We start from the raw sequence: 26,325 nt of genomic DNA, 5'->3' as shown, positions 1-26,325 counted from the left end.
TCGCTACTTGAAGCGATCATATCGAACGCACTCAGGATAAGACGGAAAATACCTTTAAAGGGGACAGAGGCGAGACTATGTAGTGAATCGACTTAGTATGACCGATCACACTGTGGTAACGATATGTCGTTCCAGAATACCTTCAGGAAAAGGATAGTGTAAGTGAACATGTGGATACAGAGGATAATTAAACAGCAAACTAAGGAATTAAAAGGATATATAGTTTTACCAGACTAAGGGATGTTATGGACATGTTCTTCAAAGGATGAATACTGTTATCATACTGGAATTAATTTGTTTCCTTTATCAAGGTGAGCTTTTACTTTATTGACATTTCTAAGATTGATGTTGTCTATAACCTACATGAAAAAATGTTTGAAATCATAGAAATATGAAATTAGATTAATCAACAACAGATTTTCTTTTTTTTTTAAATTGACATCATGAGTCGGTTTGATGTTTGATGTTACGATCTCGTCGGGTGCCCTATAGGATTGTACAAAAACACGTTATCAGCACCTTACAAAACTAATTAAGAGTTAGATGGGGACAGCCATAATCAATTATACTACATAATATTTCTGTGTCGTCCTTCTAGGATTCGCCAGTGATGCCTTGGGCCTAAAATGTTGGTACGTAGGATGCGACCGAAAAGTCAAAGGATTCCAAATAATTTAGATTTAACAAGACATTAACTAATTGTTCTAAACCTTGTCACTATTTAAATGAATTAAAACAACGGTATACTGGGATGTTGAAAAGACACCGAGAATATAGTTTTATCTACATTTTTGTATGTATTTTTTATCTAATGAGATGCATTAGGCATCGATAGATAACACTGGGAATCGTTTACATTGTGAGGTTACATTGTATGGTAACAGCCCTTTCCTGTCCGTGTTGTCCGCTTTTCAGAACATGAATAATTAAAATACTCATTACTGAGAATAATTTGGACGTAAAATGAGAAAAGCGTATGATTAAACTCTGTTAATTGGTCGTTTGGTTTTAGCGTGAATAAAATGTCCGTTTAAACTGATCAGATTAGAGGAATGTTGGAACCGTTCCGAGATAAAATTACGATTTCTTTATCATAAAAAGAAAACAAAATTGAAAACACAATTCCCAAAAAATAAGACGAAAGACGGAATTGACAAGTTTGTTTAGTAGAAGTCAAACAAATGTCATCAGTACACTTTCTCATTCTTTATGTGAAAGACAAAGATAAAAAGGTTTGGCCCATCTAGTTCCTCCTTTTATTTGGAGTTAATTAGTTTTATTAATGTCTCCTATGTAAGCAACATATGAATATAAATTACACCGAACTAAAACAGCCATGGAGTACGATACAAGTCCTCCTCTGATACCCAGTCAGCAGAACATTCAGTACACACAAATGACAGTCGTTATTATAAGAGGAGTTGCATATTTCGTGAATCGCCTTTTCTGCGAAAGAGGATATCATGGTTAGTTCACTGCATTCAGCAAACCGTACACTTATTTAATTGAGCAATTTTGTTTAAGTTAGCTATATTACCGGGATGTGAACTGATCTTGTCCCAGCAAAACCTCGTTATAGATCCAATATCAACTGCATGTGCTGATCAATGTCGAACAAAGGTCGTGTGTGAAACTCAATTATTTTAGTCTGTCGATGATTTGTTGTTATGCAATAAAACCCAGACATACCAATTACAATGTGAATATTGTAGCGTCCTTCTGTGAATGTTCCGCTGACATTGGATTAAACATGGATCCTATCTTCGGTTTACTAGTGTGAGCGATAACTAAATTAATATCGTATATAAACAACTGTAGAATGTACATTTCAACAGACTACAAAACATCATAGAAAGGTAACGTAATTATCTCATTTCGACGATCGCCACGTTACCCACATTATTACCATGGTAACACGAATTGTCGTAAACAACATTAAAGCTCCTTCAAGTAATTAATTTCACTCGAATGCTTCAAGGTTTAATAACCGTATCTACAAGTGAACAATTGCAGTATTTTTTTTCTGTGCATTTCGAAATTTTCTCACGTCGAAATTTAAAGTTTCGGGGTTCCTAGTTTGTACCGACACATGCACGATAATACTAATCTTATTGTGTCTTATTTCAGCTCAGACATGCTTTTATTTCGAAACAGATACATTTCGTACAGCGCCAGTAACACTAGAAGTCGATATTCCTTACCCTTGATTTGATGGATTGAATAAATCGACGAGGAAAATAATTGCTTTTGAATAATAATTTTTGTAACAATTTAAAACTTTGCACGAATTAAACATCAACAGAACTTTCTGGAAACCGAAAAATCGTTATACTAATAATGATAGTTTATGTATCGTCCCTTGATTAAGGTCTTATTTACATAGCTTGATTTATAAAAAGGAACCAGTGAAGATCTATACATATATCATATATATAAGAAAACAAAAACACGGAGCATCTAACTGCTACATTGGGAAATAGGTGATGATAAGATTGGTGTCGGAGTTAACTTGTAATTCGTATTACAACTATCTTTTTAGGATATTTGTGTAAACCTTTTTTTACACATAAACAAGACAATGACTGACCCTGTGGTACTGATGATTTAGTACCCTAATATGTGGCAGCAGTGGGTAAAGCTATTTGAGAGTTTTACTTAGTCTGAAACTCTTTGAAAATGAGATAAATATCACAGTTAAGTAACAAACATCATTAAGTCAACTCTCCCTCTCTGTAGACGCCTGCTCTATCTAATTACAAATTGAAATATCACATATTTTCCTTATATTTTTGAGATACATCATGTATGAAGCACAAATTGCCAAGAAAAAAATAGAATAATGTAAAGTGGTGTAGGAAAGGATGTACACCATATCACAACAAAGTAAGAAGGATATGAGAAGAGATAGAAAATCAAGACAATTTCGAAAACCTTCAATGATAGACTTTACAAATCCTCGTGCGCTGCTAAGGTTGCGGTTTTTGCTTCCTATTTAATGAACCAACATATCTTGTCCTGATATACCTATAGTTGATTTGAAACCGGATAAGTATATAGGTAAGAATTTTACAAATACGCAACGCAGGCCGGTGTAATCCTGGGTGAAACTATTTATTCACAGTAATGGAGGGAATTTCATAGGGCTAAACATGTTACTGACATTTATACTTGGTCAGATATGGCACTGTGTCCTTCCTTAAGGTCCTTCAGTACACTTGTGCCGATAAATATTTGAGAAATAACCAAATCGATGATGAACCCCTCCAATAATGTTTTGATGTGATCTATTTATGATCAATATTTCAATATGCCATAATTTGAATTAATTAAATAACCAAGTTTATAATTGGTATTTAATCAGAAACTATAGAATTCACAGAGCTTATCTAAAATATTGTTTTTTGTGTGACACATTTACAATGATATCATTGTATAAGTGCTCATCTATGTCGTATACGTGTTTTGTTCAAATGATCAAAATAATATTGTATTGATAATTTTCATGATTTATTTTCATGTAAAACCATAAAAACTGTCTAATTTGAGCTTTTTCACGTTGCTTTTATACAAAAAAAAAAAAATAAAATAAAATAAAGACTTGCCACGACATAGATAAACACAAATACAATAAAATTATTGAAACTGTTTCACATAAAAAAACCCATTTTAGATAAGCTCTCTGAATTGTTTAGTTTTACATTACACACAAAAAGGGTGTGTAAGTTAACCAGACATAAGTAAGCGTGTAGCTGACCCATGTAGACTTTTTCCAGGTGTGTCTCCACACAGACGACCCGGTTATATGTGCACGTGCATTGCCATTCAGACCAAACGTTCGTCGGCAAGCCAACTTTTCTCAAATTTTCATAAAAAGATTTTTTTGTCAATTACTGATCAACACCAGTCATTTATTGATATCAACTAGTTAGCATAAATATAGTAAATAGATATGTTGGCGTAATATGTGGGGTGCAAGTGTCACGATACACCTTAAAGGTTAAACGGATGGGCATTCCGTCGGAGACGGTGACCCAGGGAGTTTACATCACAAACAAACTTTGTTGCATCAGTTGTTGCTTGTCCGATATTTGTTTGACCGCAATCCGATATTTGTTTGACCACAATCCGATATTTGTTTGACCACAAACTAAGGCTTGACTTCAATTCAGGTTACGTTTAGGTTCGTAATGTCGTAACGTGAAGCTAACAATCCGTTGACTGTTACCAGAGGTACAAACCCCTAGGTATACATACCTGTAGGTTACATAACGATGTAAAGAAGAGACTTAACGGTGTAATCCTATACTCTGATTTTATTTTGATTACATACAATATCACACATCGGGGGGTTTGATTGAAATATTTGTTCGATTTAACGGAACACGGCTCACATATTGCGGTTAGATGTGAACACGTGTTGATTTATTTTGACACGGGAATTTATTGTATCCATTGAAAAGATACATGTATGTGTACATATCAGGATTGTACTTTGATTAAGTATTGAATTATATTACAAACTATCCCAATTGACAAAGAATTAAGGCCAATAGCAACAGTAATGATAGAATATGTTGTGTCACATTCGCTTTGTAATTGTACTATGTTGTCCCCTACATATTTTGTAATGATACAATGATGCCTCCTGTAGTGCGTAATGATACAATAACAACCACGAATATCGACATTATGACGAAACCATAACGTAAACTCAATTTATATATTTTAAAAGATTAAAAGGGGCAAAACATATATCCACAAATATAGATCTGCATAGAGACTATTGAAAAGGATAAGTACAAGAGCGATAAGACCAGAAGCTTCGGTGGAGTAAGCGTCTTCTGCTTCATCAACGATATCCTTAAACAAATAAAAAGCCTAACCCAGCTTAGGTCACAATCTCAAATGATAGTTAGGGTGGTGATAACGCAATCACCACATATGACTTCATATCGCATAAAAATATAATAGTTCCGCATGATATTATGAAATTGACCATAAAACATTCCCATGATTGTCATCAACCTGCATCTCTCGAAGACACTTTAAGTTGTTAATTTCGCCGTCAGCAGTTGACATCTGTCAAGGAAAGTATGATAATGAGAGCACGCTAATTAATCCAGAATTAACTCTGACATGTATACACCGTAGGTAGGAGGTGAGGGATTCTGCTATCTAAAAATAACAATTAGAGAATTGAATTCATCAAGGTTATCATACAACTTATTTTTAGCTGTCCCAGTTGGTTACGGTTTTAGGTAAATATCGAGCTAAGCTGCTGATACTGAGGAGACACTGTAGTGGTCTTGACTTCGACTATCCGATAGTCAATGAAGGTTTTGTTTTTATAAATAGTATATCATCAATGTGCCATGTCTCCGTTACCAGTTCCGATAAGCTCGTCAATAATCAATAGGACACAGTTTGATCCCATGGATATGCTAATTACCTCTTGGACGATCTTGTTACCAAACTCAACAAAGATTTTGTCGAGCAGAAATTCAATGATTGAAAATCGAAATATGTTGCCGTATGCTAATATAGTTTATAATGATATATCGCTTTGCTGTAAATATGACAATATTGCTTTTTGATAGGTAAGTTTATAGAAGGAACGGGTGACAGGAAAACAATTTCAGGATATTTTAAATTCTTTAAATCTTCTCTGCATATAAATGCAAGTTCGCTGGTCTCTACAATTCGACATTCTACATGTTACTCATATAAATGATGTTAATAGTATTGAAGTTTCTTTTTTCCAAATTTTACCTGAAGTACCGAATTTTCGATACACCAGGGATTAACTTGAACATATTTTTTTATATCGTGGAACCATAACAGAATATACTTATATATTCATAATTACGTTGCATTGTCTCTAGATGGAGCTAACAAACCAAATGTATGTCATCAATGTTAATGCGTGGTGATTAGGCTTGCGCAAGAATACCAGAGACAAATATTAACAGAACTACTTGACACAAAAACTCACCAGCGCTTCAAAAATGAATCATAAGATACATCATTGGTGATGTTATAGAGTACACATATGTAAGGAAAAAGTAATGAACAATTCTGGCAGTAATAAAAATAAAAGTAAATCTAATAATAAAAACGACCTTTTCCAAGCAGACGTCTGTAATGTACATTGACATCAGGAATCCAGCTGCGGTCGATGACTTCGGAATTGTCTACGTCAGCCGGGCTGAACCAGAACATTATAATGGACATATTAAGGTTTTCACAGAATTGAGTTCGGGAGAGTGGGATAATATCGAAAGATCTCTAGTAGAGTCGGATGATCGGGACATGCGACTTCCCGAAACTCAAATGCCTAGCCGTTTCACGAGGAGTTCCTCGTTACTACATGGTGTAGCTGATACAGTATTACATTATAGTATACAGTTATGATAAAATAGACGCATGTACTTAAACAATTAGAGAAAATGAATAAAAAACATTTCTTGTATGATTTCCCTTTCGAACTATTCTGTTTACTGTTATCGTCACTGACACCATCATCAGCGCCCAACCTAGTGCCTCCGGTGTAAGTGGGCTGTTCTTTTCACGAAACCGCTTTTCAAACCATGTGAGTACCATGCTTGGTGCGCGTTTATTTGACAGTACACTCTGTTTTTGTTTGTGGTATGGCACCATAGAATAACAAAATATATTCAAGTTAATCATTATAATTGATGCTACACAATCCCTGTAAAAATCTCCTTTTAGTCTACTACATTGGTGGATAAAAAGCATGTCACAGCGACGCCAGTTTTGACGCTATTGGCCGATACCATAAACGTTTAAGTCAATGAAAATGCTAGATTAGTTTACTAGAGCATAAATGAAATCTAGTCTTTGATGATGCTATGAGATATGTTATGCCCGATTATAAAAGATACATGTTAAAGCATGATGTAATTTTCCAGAAGATGTATGGCACGACGACATGTATGATATTGATACAAGAGTTAATCTTGAATGCATGCGTCAGTTTGTTTACTGACATGCTACCTAGAGGAATACCCCCGGCAACTGTAGAAAGCAAAACAGAATAAGAAGCTGACGAGATAAAGTTGAAATGACACGGACACTTACTCAAAAACTGATAAAGTTGGAAATGACAAGGGTACTTACCCAACAACTGATAAAGTTGGAAATGACACGGATACTTACCAAAAAACTGATAAAGTTGGAAATGACACGAACACTTACCCCCAAAACTGATAAAATTGGAAATGACACGGGCACTTACCATGTAACTGATGAAATGCATTGGAAATGGTGGGAGATAAACACATTTCGTTTGACGTATTAAACTCAGATTTTTCCATTTAACAAGAACATAATGTTGTCGGTAACACACGCTATATTTTAACACGATTCCTGTCTAATAGAACGTAATATTTCACTGAAATTTATTTTTGTATCGTTTCTAAATCTTGTTTATGATACGTGATTTAGCATGCAACAAAACTGTAACTTTACACAGAACACAAACTGACTGTATAGTGTCACTGACAGTACACTACACGAGTACAATATTAGTCTTTTTTCTACATATGTAGTAAGTTACTATCATCTATTTTCTTCAGACGGACGACTGAAGAAGCCAGAAAGATCTTGCGGAAAAAACTTTTGGGATTTTGTTTTCATTTAAAGATATATTATCTATTTTTTCAAATATTAATTAGCATTGCTGTATGAAAAAAGGAAAAAAGCCTGCAATTCTATACAGTAGAAAATTGGAGGGACAACTTGCCTTTACTGAAACTGTAAATTCTACTTTGCAAACCAAGAAATATGCACATATTGACCTTTTGCCTCTAACCAAACTAACTTTGAATGTATGTATATAGATTAGTGTACATGGTATATGTATAAAGCTCTTACCATGCAAACCACGAGCAAAACAATGCACTTTTAAAGTTTATCCGACGAAGTCATCTTGAATTATGTATGGACAGAATGTTTTAGGAAAAGTCAGGGAATCGCTGCATGTTGTATACAAACGAAGAACTAGTCTTGCATTGATTTAGCGGAAGCCTCGTTCAGGTCTCTGCCATTTATTCTTGACGTCATCAGTGTTGATCGTAATGTATACAGGGGTAACAACAGGTGATCGGACGGCTGATGTACTTTTCTTTGTTAAAAGCAGAAAGGCGTCACATTTGAAATATTTGTCCGATCCCAATAAGTACTCCGAATGAAATAACAGAACGAAAATGGAAAACACTTGTGAAGCACTGCTTCACACATAAGAATTTAAGCAATTCTGGATTAAATTGTTTCTTCCTTGAAATGATACGTTTTACATGTGATTAAAATCGTTGGATTTACACAAAAAAAAGCAAATTCGAAACAAATATAAGAGTTAGAAGGTAGCGAAATAAGATGATGAAGGTTAAAGATTTTGTTTCATCGACAATATGCGTCATGTCAATCTAGATTTAATGTGCAGATTGGTAACAACCAGATATATACTAACAAGTATTGAACACGTCAGAAGTGGTATACCATACCAAATAGAATAACTCCCAATAACATAATGACGTTTACAACACTACTGCGTCATTGTCTCCATCAACCTCTCATAACCCCGTGGTGTAAGTCGAAATCATTCCCCACTAGTTGGTTACCTATTCCCATGATTTCCTTTGTTATAACTGGGGTTTCTGTCCATGTGTAACAATTTTGTTTCAATAATAAGATCAAAGACAACAACTGCAGGGCCCAGTTGTTCAAAAGGTGATTAGGCTAATCACATTTTAACAACATTTTTCAAATCCTGATATAATAATTTCTCGTAGAACTAACTTGACAAAACTTGATGAAATTCTGGAATTCTTAATTCTCTTTCAACTGGTTTAATTTAAAGACGATATACTCACAGGTTTTTCAACAAATGAGAAATGAAATTTTCACTAATCAAGTGATTAAGCTAATCACCTTTTGAACAACTGGGTCCAGACCGTTATATAAATCTACTTCCTTCAGAGTATGTTGTGCATGTTTGAAAAGAGAGTACAATAGCACTAAATATCGTAATAGATTGAAAGTGGAGTTACAAGTTGTGACATAAAAGTACATAGATATTGCCCGGAATGTTCCAATATTAAAACAAAAACAAAAAATAGCATGTTTGTAAGCCGGCAGTTAAGGAACGGTAGATACATCTCCTTTGACATTTTAAGTATGATAGCAGGCCGTCAGTCTAGTCAGTCTAAGCAGATCCTGTTGTGGTTTGTCTTGATAGCAAATCTCGAAGCATTTCCCCTAGATTCTCTAGGGCCTTTGTTCTGAAAGCGTTAGGAACCCCTCATATAATGATAGGTGTCGTTCTATCAGTTGCGGATGTGCATCTTGCGCCGATAAGATTTTTTGAGACGACCAGGATCGATAGCTTGGCATTTGTGGTTTCTGTATATACCAACAAAGGTATAGAATCGATTGCATGTATACATAGTTGATCTCAGGTCTGTATTTACACAATGCTACATTGACCTATTGCCACCTTCGAGAATTGATATATATAAATCACCACGACATATTCATTTGATTCTTAAAGATGATATTATGTCAATAAGTAGAAATATTTGTATCTTTTTCATTTCATGCTAGTGGAAATAGAATGGAAACAAGTAAGTTTTTAGCGATAGTTTCGGTCCCAGATCAATCTGCATTACGTTTGCATTGAGTCTGGTTTCATGAGCGTATTCCTGATCATGGTCAGATATCATAAAGATGAAGCTTAAACTAGACCAGATAATATCAAGGTAATCAGAGATAACTAATCATATTCCATATTTATCTGCCAATTAACGTGCTCTAGGTTACGGCGAAATGACGGACTGTCGTCCAAATGCTATTGTGAAGTAAAATCAAAATTAAAAAGTAACGAATATTTCACAGAAAAGTAAATATAAGTGAGGACAGACCATGACAAAGATGGTTTTATACGATTATACCAATTATTTATCCTCCAGAGTAAATAAGGCTCTTGACTTTAGTATAGACCCTATGGGGACTTGTGCTGTCTCTCATCGTTAGGTCTTTTGAGCACTGGCCAGGGGTAATTAGGTAAAACTCATTGGTTACAAGAAAAAAAGTCTGACATCGCCTTAGACGCTCGGATGATCAGATGAAAAGCTCTGACATCGCGTCATAGTGAGAATAATTAGACGAGAGGAAGGTTAAGACAAGCAAACTAATGAACTATTCTTGTTCGAATCTCGTTGATGTACCTGGCGGTTCCTCCGTTATCAAACTGTTTGTCATTTGACCCAGACTTTCATAAATTTGGTCGATGAAGCAGAAGACGTTCAGCATTCGGGAACACCAGGTCTTACTCTTGTACTTGTTTCATGTTTATTTGTTTACAACTTGTCCGCGTTTTACACATTTCGAGTGATGTGTAACGTGCACCGGGGGTACAACGGAGTGTTTCTCTGTTATTGTTTACATTGTCATTTCCTTCATTACATATGTAATTGTAAACATACACATGATTTGTTATATTTCTAGTTAGTTATTCACAGTTGGTCAGTATTATTCAACCTTTAATTAAAATCAAACTCTACTTTCTGGTGTTCTCCTGTATCCGCTGTAAAGGACTAGCGCCGAAATATTCGAATTTAGCACAAAAATGTCAACCTTAGTAAAATGTTCTTACAGAAGTTTGCAAACAAAATTTGTTTCATACCCCGATGAAACTAAAATAAAAATTGACATCAACGCTTATAATTAATTTTTGAAAATGATTTTCTAATTTAAAACATGTTTTATGTACAATTTTACTGGTTTTAAATGGGATTCTTTTTCTCAAATCAATTCGCAACGTCAATTGTCGTATTGTGACGTCACATTTTTCGCGCCATTCTCGGAATTTCTTTCATAGAAGAATGAAAAGAATTTTTCGACCAATCACATTTGAGTATTTACCATGAAAACAAAGAAAAATTAATTATTGTAAATTGAACTTAAATATAATGTTTATACTTTAATTAATACATAGGGACCGTCATTTTCCCCCAGAACCACAAATATTGAATATTCTTACAACTATTGAATCAACATTCTGACAAGAACGCTACAGGATATATTGATATTGGTTTACACGTTAAACCACTTCATCTGGAATCCAATATGGCGTCCTCTCCTAGAATCTGCTTGGCCATGTCAGGGTTGGTCTACATCGTAGTTCTAAATGTCCAATCGACTATACCCAATACCTGGAATCTGACGGTTGGTAGCGAAATCTATATTACTTGAGGTTTGTCTTAAACCTTTTGACTATTAGATGCAAAGGATTACTGGTTTCCAAATACGTTTAGTATCCTAAATAGTATAGAATACTAGCTACGTGGGCCATAATCATGTCTTATTTTTTTTCTTGGAATGAAATGTTATATAATAAGTTATCAATATATGCAATATCTCGAAAAGATCATTGATGCTTTCCTTTGATCTGGAAGGTAGCTGGGAAGTCAACATTTCTCTTTCATCAGTGCGATTTTCAAGCAAGACATTTCCCTGTGAAATTATGTTAATAAATACGCGAGGACCAAGGACACCACCGTTTGTGATGAAAGAATAATTGGTGCTTTGCGCACTCGGGCAAAATAGTCTAGTTTTGACTGAAACGTTTCATACACAGTGTGCTTTTTGCGTTGGAAGACTGGCCATAAAAAATAGCCTCGGTATTTTATGTACATGTAAAAAATGTACAATGTATATGGGAAGGCATAATAGTGTTGTTAATTCCGGCTATATAGACTGGAATTAGACTAGGGAAGGACTCCCTGTATATCATGGTATCTCGTCTATCTCCAGAGTGTCCGTGTGCGTCTGTCTAATTGTTTGCTGGGTTCAGCCCTTTATATAGTATATTAACGATATGAATTATATAATCCACTAAGGCGATGGATCAAATAATGAAATGTCAACATCGTTTATACAATTAGACATTTATATGTATATGGGGTATATTGTTGCAAGATTTGTTTAGTCACTATCGGTCATAATATATCGTATTAGCGTCCTAATTATGATAAACAGCAATGGGCATTTAAGGACGTTGCCGACACATGTCGGCATTGCTTGTATGTCTGCTACGGGTTGTTATATATTAGGAAAGGGACATGTGTATTACTGTTTGGAATGTAATAGGAAAGTCTGTGATGTCCAATCTCATTCCAAAAGTCATTTAAGTGACACACATAAAGCCAAAAATTCAACACGTTGCACGAACGGTAAAGATTAATCTCTAGGCAGGATAAGTGATAAAGCTATCTATATGCTAAATATTTTTGAATGGACTGAATATGGAAGACATTCAAAATTCATTTGTTCACCAAAATACTTGAAAATAAATATTATCAGCGGTATAATTATTTAGAATTTTGTTACTGAGTTTATCGTTCAAACGTAATAAATAATTAATGTTGTCTGTTGATTGGGCATCATTGATTAATTTTGGTTAAATGTATAGCCAAGGGGACCAATGTTGATAGAACAAAGAAATATATCGGTGAGTGGCTTCCAAGGGTAAACAAATATTTAGTCCCGAATCCTGTGGGAAATTAACATTGTTGCAATGCCTACATTGTACAGCAATTTATAATTTGATGAATACTTTAGCTCTTAAATACATTTTATGTATTGTGGAGGCGGCAAAATATATAGAGTATTACAAAATATGCTTATGTTGCATACTGCACTCCTAGAAAGTATAAATTTGTCAGTACTTGTCAAACCCGATCCCCAGTAATAAAACTTTAATTGTCTGAAGTTTGCATCTTCTGCAGAAAATCGTTCATCTTGACAGTCATTCCGAGCTTCTGGTGAAATGTCGAGACTCGTCTGTCTAAAACATAAATGACTGTTTACTAGTTCCGTAGCTTACTGTGAAGTGCTGTTATTTATCTGTCACAGCCTGTTTGGGAGTAATTTATCACACTTCGGCTAGAAAAGCCGAAGTGGCGATGTTGGGTATACACTGGTAATTTGCTGTAAGTGACTTTGACAGTATGATTGTTATACTATCAAACAAGAGAAAAGTGTTATTGTAATACATCACCCAGCGTCAAGGTCCCGATGATAGTCAGTTGAACCGGTCAGGAATGAGTTTAATTGTTCCAGTTAAAGCATATCATTTTTATTGTAGTTCTGAATCTGCACAACTTCGTCATGCTGTCTTATAATTTCATAGCAAATGGTCATTTCCAAAATTATCATAGAATCCCGACTTATGTAAAAAAAAAAACAAAAAAAAAACAAAACGCTTATGCATTTACAAAGATGTTTTATTATAAAACAATAGCGAAACAATTCTTTATCCTGATAAATATCAGTATGGCTTTGATTTCGGAATGATATATTAACCTAAAACAAGAAATTTTTAGTTTTAACCTGTATTCCGATTCGGGGTAGTACGAATTCTGCTATTTTTCTCTAATATACATGGCGTATGAAAAAAATGGATAAAGTATATTTAAAAAAAAACCTCTGGAATGTTGTTATGGTGGGAAAGCCTATAGCGCGTTGTTCCTTTCCCGAGACGGAAACTGACTTTCTCCTGGAACCGAGACCTTGAAATAAAGTCCATAGAAAACAACTAGTGTAAATGTATTGTTCAGGAATGAGGTCAAACTTTCATCCCTGGTCTTAAAGTCCTGTAATGCCATGCTGGGAATTACTATAAATGATATCGTGTGTTTATTACGTCATACTAGGCTGACATGTTAAGCTGTAAACTAATTAATGCGTCCACCATAGAAAACATGTTTGTTTCCAGTTGTATATGTTAAAAAAACAAAAAAAAACAAAAAAACAACACGGCTTGCATAAATTATGCTGTATCAGAGCCCGAAATAAATTCTGCTATAGCTGGTCGACTACACTCTACATAGGGGTACGGATAGTCTTCATCGCGATATGTCGGCATGGTGACAAAACCTGCTTGATTTTGTCGTTTCGGTATGGTGACAATACCTGCTTGATTTTGTCGTTTCGGTATGGTGACAATACCTGCTTGATTTTAGACGATACTGAAACAATACCGGCCGCCTTGGCCTTCACACAAGCACATTTTATTGGATTGTTTGACATTTTCTCGCTCAAGATGATGGTTTTCACGACAATAATACGGTCATTACGTTTTTTTTTATACATTCTCGTCCGCTCTAAGGTCAAGTGTAATTTGCATTGTTTATTCAAATATTTTCATGTTTGTTTTCATACTTATTTCGTTTCATGAAACAGCAAATAATACCAACATGATAACAATACCCATCATTCGGATCGTATGTAATTTACCTGTGTCTTGATAAAGGGGCAGATTGCCTCGAAAATTTGACAATTTACTTGTCTGTACTGTCGTTATTACTACTTGACACACACATATATATATATATATATATATAGATTTGTTGGGAGACCTTTGACAAAATACAAGGACAAAAAGACCAGGTGCACCGAAGGAGTAAGCGTCTTCTACTTTGTCGACCATACCCTCCATGCAAATCTAGGTTGAATAGATGTAAGTCATAACCTTAAACTTAGTTATTCTATAGCCCGAAACAGAACGTACAAGGTTTACTGTAAAGCGAATATAAATGTGAATATCTGATATACCTTAATGTAGATACCAACAAAAATTTCACAAGAGTTCTACCATAAGTAAAACGATCTAGGATCAAAATGATACCTATATTGAGGTGGCACATATTTCAGATTTAAAATTCAAGCAAAATGTCGCTCTATGGAATAGCATAGAAATAGCTTAGTATATATATATTTGTCGTAATGCTAGAACAGAATATATATATAGTTATTACACTCAAATACATTCTGATATTTATCACCAACACAGTTCACATACAGGACATAGCCCTCCCTCGCGAGGAACGTTAATCCATCTACCTGTTCTCATAGGAAGCTTTAAATTAGAAGTTCTAAATTACATATAAAACATTATCTCGTTATGATTAGGTTTTAATAGGTATGGTTCAAAATTAAACTGAGATTTATATAGTAGACTTGTCATCGCGAAGGATTCTCAATACCATGAAACCATTTTTGAATAAATTGATCTTGTAATCATAGCTTAATGATGGTTTTTACATATTTTATATCAATTGTACAATATGACAAGAGTGTCCATATATTAATAAACCCAGTATATATTTTTAATATGTCTTAGACACATAATAACCACTTAAAACTAAAGTCTTAATACTGATTGAACTTATACATTAATATGAGCAGTAGATAATTCCGTTTACACGATATAAGTTTATGTCAAAACATAACCATTCTTGTTTTTATTTAAACTTCTAAAGGAGACCTGCTCAATTCACCGTATACCACGTGATTAAGCGTACTACTGCATGTATTATAATCCTTTACCATACCGTAAATGTATTTCTCCAATAGTCATAATATATGATATTTATTTTAGTATACAAGATCTTCAATATTCATAATCTGATTTTTAAATTTCATGTTTCACAGTGAACATTTTAAATTTTATTTTCCCATTTTTCAATCAAGTAATTTTGTTTTTCAGATAGCCAACATACCTGAAATCGAGTTGTCTCCCTTTAATATGAAGGCAGGCATATTGGAGAGATTTACTTCCCTTGTTTAGTTATCCAATATTATTGTAACTTCAAATTTTTACTAATGTGATGAAGATATGCATATGTTGTTAATTTATGATTGTCTTATATGTAATACTTGATGTAATTTGGTAAATATTTATTAAGATTTATGAAAATAATTGCAATAAACTAAATTTTATAAACACTGTATGCTAATTTTTGTGCACCCAGACTACGTGATATTACAATCAGGTCATATACTATATTCGTACTATATTAACTCATACTTACCTGGTACAGGGGATACCGTGATCAGCTAGGCGGTTCCCCCAGGTCGAGGCCCTTCCATTGCACTCCGGTCGGGCTGAACCCTGCGATAATCCCAAATGCGGATTACTCGGGTACGCTATTTTTTAGTGTGGGGGTCTGCGTTCGCGCTAACCCCTGACCATAAACAATTAATATAAGTATAAATCCCTCTCAGGGAAGTCGGTATGGTGTAGATCTCTATCGTTACTTGACAGACAAGGTTTTAAATATTACTCAATATTTATTCATTAATTCAACATATAGCAAATATTGATGCATTTAACTATTCCATATGAGTGATAAAATTATAAATCTCATACATGTTATAACTTTCACAGTGGGATTTTAAACCGACGCAGTTATATCCTATGTGTTTCCAGGGTACAATGTTGAGTGATCTTATGGGTGATAGGACACTTCAACCATTTGATTTTTCAGCTATCATCAAGGGTCATTGTACTGTATCATGTTAAGATATTTCGATTCATACATTTCAGTGGAATATTACCAGTATATAATTGTTGCCAAGCACTTATACATATTTTCACTGACAATGATAGTGAAATGTGGGTTTTGTATAGATTGCATGTGTGTATCATCTTGTATCACAAACCTGAGTATCCAGAACTATTGTATTGTTGGTATGCTTATTTGAACATCAATTTGCGAATAAAATGACACATTATTAAATAAAAAAAAAAAAAAAAAAAATGTAGATACCATAAAACGTTAACCTAATCAGTTATACTCACCTTGGAACACATAATGCCGTTTAGAAAATGAAATTTAACTCTTGCATAATCTACAGCAAATGTGAAACACTCTTTGACTTTTTAAAAGTCATTACCGCCTCGATAGAATGTCGGTAAAAACCTTAATTCAATGATACATTTATTGAAAGTATGTTAGAATGAAAACAGGCATACATATAGTAAGGCTTTTCCCAGTTGAACCAATTCTACAAACAACATTACTCCCCAGAACTTACTGAACAAACACGAAGTCAGGACAAGTTTAACCCCCTGTATTCTGTCATGCGTCAAATTACACCAGTTAATCGGATAAAGAAGAGAACAGACTTCCCCTGGTAGTGAAAAGTTGCATGTCTCAGAAAAGTGTGCTGTTTTGTGAGGATAACAGAGAAATTAAAATCTAATTCGTCAAGCCTTCAGGACAAAATAATCAACAATGTTGTAGGCTGGTAGCGTACAATTACTCCAGAGGATGGTTACAGATGTGCCTAAACATATAACGGTTTGTTGTACATTTGTAGTGGCCCAATTCCATATAAAGAGAATTTATTGCAAACCAAATATAACATGAAAGCCAATGATGATAGAACACGGAACATTATAGTTGCAGGTTTAACCAGTGAACAAAATGGTACTACATGTAGTAAGTATATAAGAGATGTTCTTATGAAAATACTGTTACAAGTTTTGTCAACTCTAAATCCCACCGCGGCCACCAGTGTTACATTTTGTAAACTCTAACAATTCCTCCACTGGTACCAGTATTACGTTTCTGTATCTCGCCGTTTGTTTTTACCGCTGCCACCAGTTCAAAATTAATTGAACAAAAAGTTATGTAAGATTATATTTACACTTTATTTACATCATAAATCATATAATAAATTCATCAGTCAATATCAAGGCACTCCACACTAGTCTCCAATCGTTCTCTATTACTACCTGTATATCTACTCAGTTGTTAACTCCAACTACTAAAACTACACACTATTATTCACACTATCTACCACAAACTACTCTAAGACTACTATAACTATCCAATCTCTGGAATATATTCTCAACTCTCAGATCTCCTCGAATCTGCTCACTTCTATTCTCTACTGTAAAACCCTAACCTCCAGACCTCTTTACTGTCTGATCTCTAACTCACTAGTCCTACGAACTGCTCACTACTGACCGCTGGCTACTGACTAACTAACAACTGACCGCTCTCTCCGAAATCCCTAGTCTAAAAGTGCTCCCCTTTGTCAGAATCCTGGTACCTAAAACGAGGCTGCTGATAAGGATAACTTTAGATTGACCTACAGGTCAGCTCATTCGGCCTCCCTAAGAAGTGATGTCACAGACTAGACTTCTCCACACAAGATTTCACACGGTCACTCTAATCTACAGCTTCCGAACCACAACAATTATCTATGGCTACTTAGCTGCCCAAATACCTCTTTAACTCTGTCCACGAGCCAAGGCTAATACAATGCATAACAAATTATATAAAGAATAAACAGTTAAATGGCCCCTAAATACATGACAATACCAACATGGGATAGAGAGATGCCGTTAGTTGATTCACGCCTGCGTCTTGGCTGTTACCTTGTTGATGTTGTCCGTTAGTAACTGCTGAATTCCTAGTCTTCCTTTATGATCTTACTAAGTATTAAAGTCATAATTAGTTGATGAACTTGGAAGATGTCTATGATGCTATAGGTTTTTTGTTAATAAAGAAGGACATATATTCTTTATATTTTAAGTAAAAACAGTTGTTACACATTTAGATGTCAAAAGCATACAAATCAAACATCATAAAAGATGTTGTGTACACTTAATAAAACATTGGTTTAGGTGTTACCATATAGCCCGTTGCTTAATTTGTTTCTAGTTTTAAATATTGTCACCGCTAATTGGAATATATCAACAGTGAGTAGTTTAGCAGGATTCAAAGGAGCTGACCAAGGCAATAAACCAGTCACCTGTAGCAAAGGTCTCTGAAGATCTGGATGTAATTCGCAGTATTCGTAATACAATGGTACGATTTACTTCTGCTTCCTTCCCACAAACGAACTCCTCCTGCCCGTGTCACAACCTTACGATACATTCGGTCATGTGTAACCAATGAAGCGGACATGTCGGTTAACGATTGACGTTCTCAGCAATATCATTATTTAGGTTTTCTCATAAATAGCGTTCTGTTGCGGGAAAAACCGGCGATACGTGGAAGGCTCTCTTTAGCAAAGAAATGTATTTACTTAAATCAAGCACATAAGGTACACAAAGGTACACAAACTTGTTGCCGATGTCACCTTATCTAAATCGAAATAATGCTCCAACAGCGGTGTTTCAGCCGGTGTGAAGTTATTTACTCATTGACCTGCTTTTCAGTTATTGGCTGATTGTGCCAACTGGACAAAAGCAAATCTAATGAAGCGCCGTTCATGTTTAATTTGTCCAGGTGAGATTGTCTACGCATAACTGTCAACTGAAAGCAGTAGTGCAATACTTATATTTACCACTTGCGATAAAAATATCACTCTATTTAACAGAATTTAAACTTCCTCGCCATTCCCGCCGTGAGCCTGTTAACAGATCTACCAAACAATAATAATCAACGTAATACAAATATCTAACGTTAATCAATATCATGAAATACGAAAGTATAAACTGTCCGTCTAGTTTATCAAACTCTTCACTTGTCACATTGTTAATGCGCCAGTTGTCCGTTTATGAGATGGTAATGCTCAACTACTGTTGGTAAGGTTAAAGTGTGACAATATCATAGAGTGGTAGATATATACACATACATGTTATGTATATCACATATATAATACATTGTTTTTATTCCTCATATTCTAAAATTCCAAAACCAGCTCATGACATTATCTGATCAGAAAATGCGTTATATACCGATAACACGCTGTATTTTGTTTGGGATATTGTCTACATAGCAATGCAGTTAGCATCGACACATTCCTCCCATGTATGATTGTAATATATCCTCTAGTTACTGCATTGATAGTCACATTGTTTAATCAATCAAGGCAGCTGTATAACAGGACAGTCCAGATGAAAATATCCCACGTCTTTGTTATACCAATTTGTGAAATTTGATTAAAAATATGCCTGCTGAACCAGTATTGAAAGCGACAGAAAAGCATACTGAGACGTGCATCAGATATCGTAGAAAACATCCATTCTGGAAATCGTTCTAGTCTTGATTGAATTATCGATGACGTGATACGCGTACTTGACATGTCTCATGCAATCTTTTGCATATTCATTACAATCAAATGTAGCACCACTTTATCGCTACTCCGGACACAAATAATGACGTAATAGCGACTTGTGAGTAACCGCTGCACAGTATTTATATGATGGATAGCATTTTTTTCACCAGTTGTTTCCAATTTCATTTTAAATGCAATTCAAGTCAAATCTTATGCAGTGGTGTTAGCTGTGGAAGCACACAATGGCTGCAAATGACGATGACATTCTCTGAAACCTAGGGTAACTGGCGGTATAAATATAATTAATGTATTGGTTTACTATAAGGAGTAATTGGGCTATATACAAAAACCAGCTCTATAGTTTAATATGTACATATCATTCATCATCTCTATGTATGATTATTTACATGATCAGAAGTTAACTGTGTCTACCTACAATACAGAGTAACAAGAGACATATGTGAAAATATGACTAGAACAATACATAAATTAGACGGAGAACAATGGATACAATATGCAATTACAATAAACAGATGTTTTGTCATTCCAGGTCATCTCCGTAATGATAGCGACCAAACAAAAAATATGGACCCCCCCTCCCCCCCCCCCCCCAAAAAAAACAAAACAAAAAAGGATAAATGACAAAAAAAATAAAAAAAAATAAAAAAAAAAATAATATCAAATATAAACTCTCCGAAATGTTCCTAGGCTGTATTAGTTTCGAATGATGTAAGTATTGTTCCTAGTTTGGCGGTATAATATATCTTTAGAGATGGGCCCTCCTGTAGAATTTGGGGCGTTTTCATCGTATTTGATAGGATGAAAATAAAACACGTTGGAATCCTAGTATGACTGTTGTTTTCAAATATGTCAATATTGAGTCTGGTTTAACTATGACTTTTTGTATCCTAGCATATCTGTTTGCGGATCTCCAGTGCGAGATCATTCAGGATTTGACCATAATTCTGCGCATATACATGCATTTCTTACCCTTTGCATTTCAGTGTCGCTGTCTGCGGGAGAGGCTAAAGGTCAGAGATTGTTGGGGAGCTGGGGGGAGTGGTCTGCATGGTCAAAATGTTCGGTGACCTGCGGTTATGGTACATCAAGTCGACACAAGATTTGGCGACAGCCGGACAGAAAAGACAAGTTTCCTTTCTATGATATCATAGAATGTTGGTCGGCCGTCGAGTGCCCGGGTAAGATTGGCATGGAAATTGACATTATTTTTAGTGTTTTAAGATACCATTCCTAACTGGAGAGTATATACTACATCAATACATGTACAGTATATGTTAAATACCGATCATCGCCATTTCTTACAACATATAGCACAAATAACATTGTCAGTTATGGAGCCCTTCGCTTCAGACGAAAATGTCTGAATTTAGTCGAAGAAATGGCGATACACATTTTAGATATGACAAAGTTCTATCCCCAACGATAAAATACAGTTAATTATGAGTGAATATACCTGACATCCATCTTATATCATGTAGGTAATCATGTCTGTTATACAATACTACAATACTGATATTCCCCTTTGACAGTTGTTGGTAATGGGTAAAGAAATTTGAGCTCCGTGGTAACAGTCTGGTATCCAAGAATAAATTTGAATTCCATTGTAATGGTTTGGTATCCAAGAAGAATTTTAATTCTATGGTAACGTTCTGGTATCTGAGAGTGTTCTATATTGTATATCTGTAAGCACAAACATTTCATAGTATGTAAGTAAATACGTGTGGTGAAGCCAATAAATCCATTTATCTCTTCATCATTTCTGTATTACCTGTAAATAGTGCATGGTCGTTGGAGCATATGGGAGGAGTGGACAGAGTGTCCAGTCATGTGTAACGGTGGTGTGCAAAGACGGGAGCGGCAGTGCAATGAACCGGAACCAAAATTTGGCGGGAATACGTGTTACGGTGCAAAGTGGGAGGGAAAGGAGTGCGGAATGCAAAAATGTCCAGGTAGATAGAAATATTATTAGTTTGCTTTATTCTATTTGTACACAAATTACTCATACTATTGCTGTTATACTCGAAAACAAATTTAGTGGTACCGATAACAACATGAATAATAACAAGTAAAAAAGAATCTTCTGAAAGTATTATGCATGTGATGTTCATTGGACCACCATGCTGAGGTCATTGTTAAATTCGATTTGATATTGAACGGAATATGATATATACCACGCTAGACCGTGTTCTACCTGTAGTCTGGGGTCAAGGTGATGCCATTATAGAATAATTGTATATATTTGGCAAGGGTAAAAATACATTTTGTAAGTATCGTAATCAAAATTGTTTATATGAATATTTAAGTATTAGTTATAAATTATTCACCCATTATATCGTGAAGATATAGAAGATATTTCAAGGACCATGTAAATGATTTACGTGTAAGATAGTATTTTAATATATATTAATATAATTTTCACATAACTCGCTATTTAATTTATAAAGCACACCTACATTTGCACTCGCCAAAAGCGATCTTTGTTTTTAAAACGTTTGGTGTGTCTGAACATAATATGCTGAACTGTGAAAAAGCATTATCTCGGACTGCTTTAGAAACTGTTAAAGAATGTTTCACATCTGACTTTACTATGTTTATTTGATAACCCAACACATAAAAGTTATTTCAAGTATGTATGTTCTGGTACTTAGTATCTTTTAAACTTAGATATATGTAGACTAATGGATATTGGACACTCTTTATGCAATTACCTGACTTATACAATTTAAAGAATGTATTGTCGTCTGCCATTTTCACAGTCATTCCCGCCAATTTTACCATGGCATCATGTGATCACACATCGTTTATCTGCGACAGTCACCATCACTGCGTGCCTGGGAGTCAGCGTTGTGACGGTGTCCTACAGTGCCATGACGGATCAGACGAACGGAAGTGCTTCAGTTATGTTGTTAGATGGAATGGTCAGTCATACACTATATGTCAAAGTTGTTTTACGTTATCAAATGTTCAAACTTTACATTGATTTGCTATAAATTTAGATTAATTTTGATTCTTTTCTCGATAATCTACTTATTCCATTTGTATTCAATAAAGGAACTTTCATTTTTGGCTTTTCTAACCCAAATCAGATAAGTAAGAAGGTAAATATTATGATACTCTTAATCATGAAACAATATATTTATTCATCAAGATGTTTAGAAACTGACCTTTCCCTAAATGCGTTAATTGTTCAGATCAGAGAAAGCTACTATACCCAGAAATACACAGCCATTGGTAAATGTGTAGTATTTCTACAGCATTCACTGCATTGTATCATATGGAAATTAAATTAGCCAACCCTGACGATCTCTAATTAGTAAATTAACTAATTGTGTGATATTTTATGGGATTACGTTTGATTTGTTTTTTGACAATGCTGTGGCATCCTCCTCCCTCCAAATCCAGACACCTCTTTCTTTTCTTTCTCTGTCTCATCGCTTTCCATCTTCAGACAATGTAGGAACAGTGCTAGGTCTACATGTATATTAAACGTTTAAAAAGGCAAAGTTGAGGGAACCATTTATCTATAGATGTACATGCTAAAAAAAGAAGTTACTGTATCAAATATAGATGAAAGGAAAATGAAAACTAAATAATACATAATGTATAAGTAATAATAACAACTAGAAATACAGATCACAAAGACCTTGGTTTTATCGCCAATAAACTACTAGTATGATCAATGGTAAGAAAATGACCGAGAGTACAGACATTGGTGTATCAGTCTAAAAATAAGAATGATTGAGATTGTGAGCATTTGAAATGATATTGTACATGTCTTGTAACTGCATTGTTGAAAAAAATGGAAAGGAAAAAAACAAAAAAATAAAAAGTTACAAAAAAATAAGGTTACATTAAGATGCTAGTGTATCTCATCCTTTAGATGTCCTCACGTTTAAAAATTAATACAACAGAAGACGTTCCAGATAAAATTAAAATTGATAGTTTCTGATACATTGATAGTATTAGGACGGTTTGTGATAGAGGTTTGCTTGTGATATTAGTGTTTTAACGATCGCAACATCTCTAACGTTCTCACTATGAATTACGTAAACTTCACATTGTGCAGCAGAATATTTGTCTCCAATATATAAAACAGTTATAATCCCATGTTTGGCTGAATAAACGTATATACAAATGTAATTTGTCCCATTATCCTGTGGTATTTTTGCAACAAATCATAGCCACTTTACGAGTTACCTTCGACGGCAGAATCGATCGCGATCCTATAAGAACATCAGGGCTTAAAAGTCTCCAGACCTTGCGGCTAAGAGTGCTGTCAAATTCTTTCGATCTCGACGTTGCCGTCTTGTTTTTTTTAAACCTCACGGCCAATGGACTTTGAAACTTTCTTGAAATCTCACCCGGCGTCACTATCACATTCTTCTGACATTAGGACAGACAGAGCTGTCAAACTCTCGGCCGGGAGTGCAGTCAAAAAAATAAGCCCAGATGGCCAACCAGGTTGTTTAACTATTTTAGACACTAAAAAGGAGTCGTATCCCGATCGCCTAGGTGAAAGACAAGTGTGTCACAACTGTGCCACCCGACCTTCAGTTATATTGTTTCATTTGCCAAATATCCTTAGATATAGTAAATTATAGCTAAGTAACTATTGACCTCCTCTTTAATCCCATGTTTATCCATTGTTTATACTACGTCACAATAGAGATTTCAATGAAATACTGTTTATTTCATTCCAGGGGTCAGATCATCAGGCGACGTGTCGAAGGCCAACGTCTATCATCTGATGCTGTCACTTGCTGTGATTTTCTTAGCCACGTCTGACACCACATGACAGGACGTAGCATAAATGTCTTATTTTTTTATTTGATATGCAGATTGGGATGCCACTACGGCAAGTAAAATCACACAGAGCCGTACCGAACAATGCACAATACTGATCAGTTTAATGGCTGTGATTGCAGGACTCTTTCCGAGCCAAAACCAACGAAGCCAGATTCTAACGGTCATATTGTGGTCCATGTGACATATACACTCTGACGATCTGCATGTATCGATTGTGGTGTTTTTTTAAATACGATATCAAAATATTGATAATGTTCTTATTGTCCTATACAAACTGTACATTCTGATTGGAGTGGGTATTAGTTTATTGGACTTAATCACGTGACGAAAGGTCCTATCGAGTATTGACTTTCAGCATAAAGCACATACACATTTAGATACTCAGGACTAAAAGGTGGGAACCGAGCTGTAAATCATGAAACAATTGTTTATTGCTGAATGTTATATTTATCCTCTGTAAAAAAAAAAAAACACAAAGTGTACAATCATCGTGTGAATACAATCTACAAATATCTGTGTGTGGGTAGATATCCCAACTCCTGAAGCTTGAGATTAAAAATATTTAGTCTGGGGGAGTCGGTGATGTCAAATGTGTTTAATAAATTCATCCATACTGGAGATCCACTCGATGATTGATACAAATATATATATTTGTTTATCTAAAGGCTGGAAATCATTAAAAATGAAAAACAACATGCTGCAAATGTTTTCCCGTCATTGTTTATTTACATACGTTTACTTTTATTGTGATTGTGATAATGTACGTATGACGATTATTTACAAAATAGTTATGGTACAACTAGAGACGATATATAGTTCATGGTAGTAATATTCAATTAAGTACGAATATGTAGGAACAGGCTTTGGCGAGAAAGACTTTTTAATTAAGTGTATGCGACAGTAGCTGTTAACGTTGTGTGTTGATATATACTGTGTTAGCGGTGTTCGATGTTTATGATGGTCAATGTCGATTCCACTACTCGTTTGTGTGGTACATACCAGACTACCTTGATAGGATCGGTGATGCGATGGCCTTGTCCTTGATGTGTCACGTAACATTCCGACCACTGTACGTGATAGTGAGTCTATTACCAGCATTAAGAGCGGCTAGACTCTCGCCGTTCCGACTGTTAAGTCGCTGTTAATTATTGGTCAGTGGAAATTAAGAGTAATGTATATGTATTTAAATGCGATGTATTGACTATAAAGTGTGAATGAGTATTTTTCTCTTACTTTGCGTATCACATTATTATCTAATGGTGACGTTACATCAAAGCGGGAAAATGTTGACGTGACGTGATTGAATTATCGACGTGACGTCATGATATTGTTGACGTGACGTTATACATGACTACGTTCAAAGAGCACACAAGTTTGTCTCATTCCTAGGATGAGAGAAGAAGATATCGTACCGTTGAATTGTGGATATATCTGCCCAGTATACTAGTCTAAAATGTGAATCATATGTTTAAATTGGTTCATGTTTTAATCTCAACTTTTATACCCGTAGATTGTGTTTCGACTTGGCGCATACAATCTTTGATTTATATTCTCCTTCCTAGTGGTAAAGCTGGTCGATATGAAATTGATTTAAACAGTTTAATAAAAATCACAACAGCA

At 34.9% G+C, this 26,325-nt stretch overlaps 1 protein-coding gene and 1 non-coding gene across 2 annotated transcripts; both read left to right on the top strand.

Annotated features, from left to right (window-relative positions):
• Nucleotides 1-26,325, top strand: LOC117342895 (semaphorin-5A-like). The gene is made up of 5 exons (XM_033905185.1): nucleotides 1-311; nucleotides 20,883-21,077; nucleotides 21,678-21,848; nucleotides 22,656-22,817; nucleotides 24,600-26,325. Exons 1-5 carry the CDS (start codon nucleotides 266-268, stop codon nucleotides 24,692-24,694), a joined length of 669 nt encoding a protein of 222 aa, XP_033761076.1. The 5' UTR covers nucleotides 1-265; the 3' UTR covers nucleotides 24,695-26,325.
• LOC117343034 lies at nucleotides 15,886-16,049 on the top strand. Its single transcript, XR_004535950.1, has one exon. It is a non-coding gene; the product is annotated as a U1 spliceosomal RNA (small nuclear RNA).

This window comes from Pecten maximus, chromosome 14 (genome assembly GCF_902652985.1).
Source record: "Pecten maximus chromosome 14, xPecMax1.1, whole genome shotgun sequence".
In the NCBI taxonomy this organism is placed as follows: domain Eukaryota; kingdom Metazoa; phylum Mollusca; class Bivalvia; order Pectinida; family Pectinidae; genus Pecten; species Pecten maximus.
The sequence above is the reverse complement of the archived record's forward strand: the minus strand, read 5'-3'. Positions and strand labels throughout refer to the sequence as shown.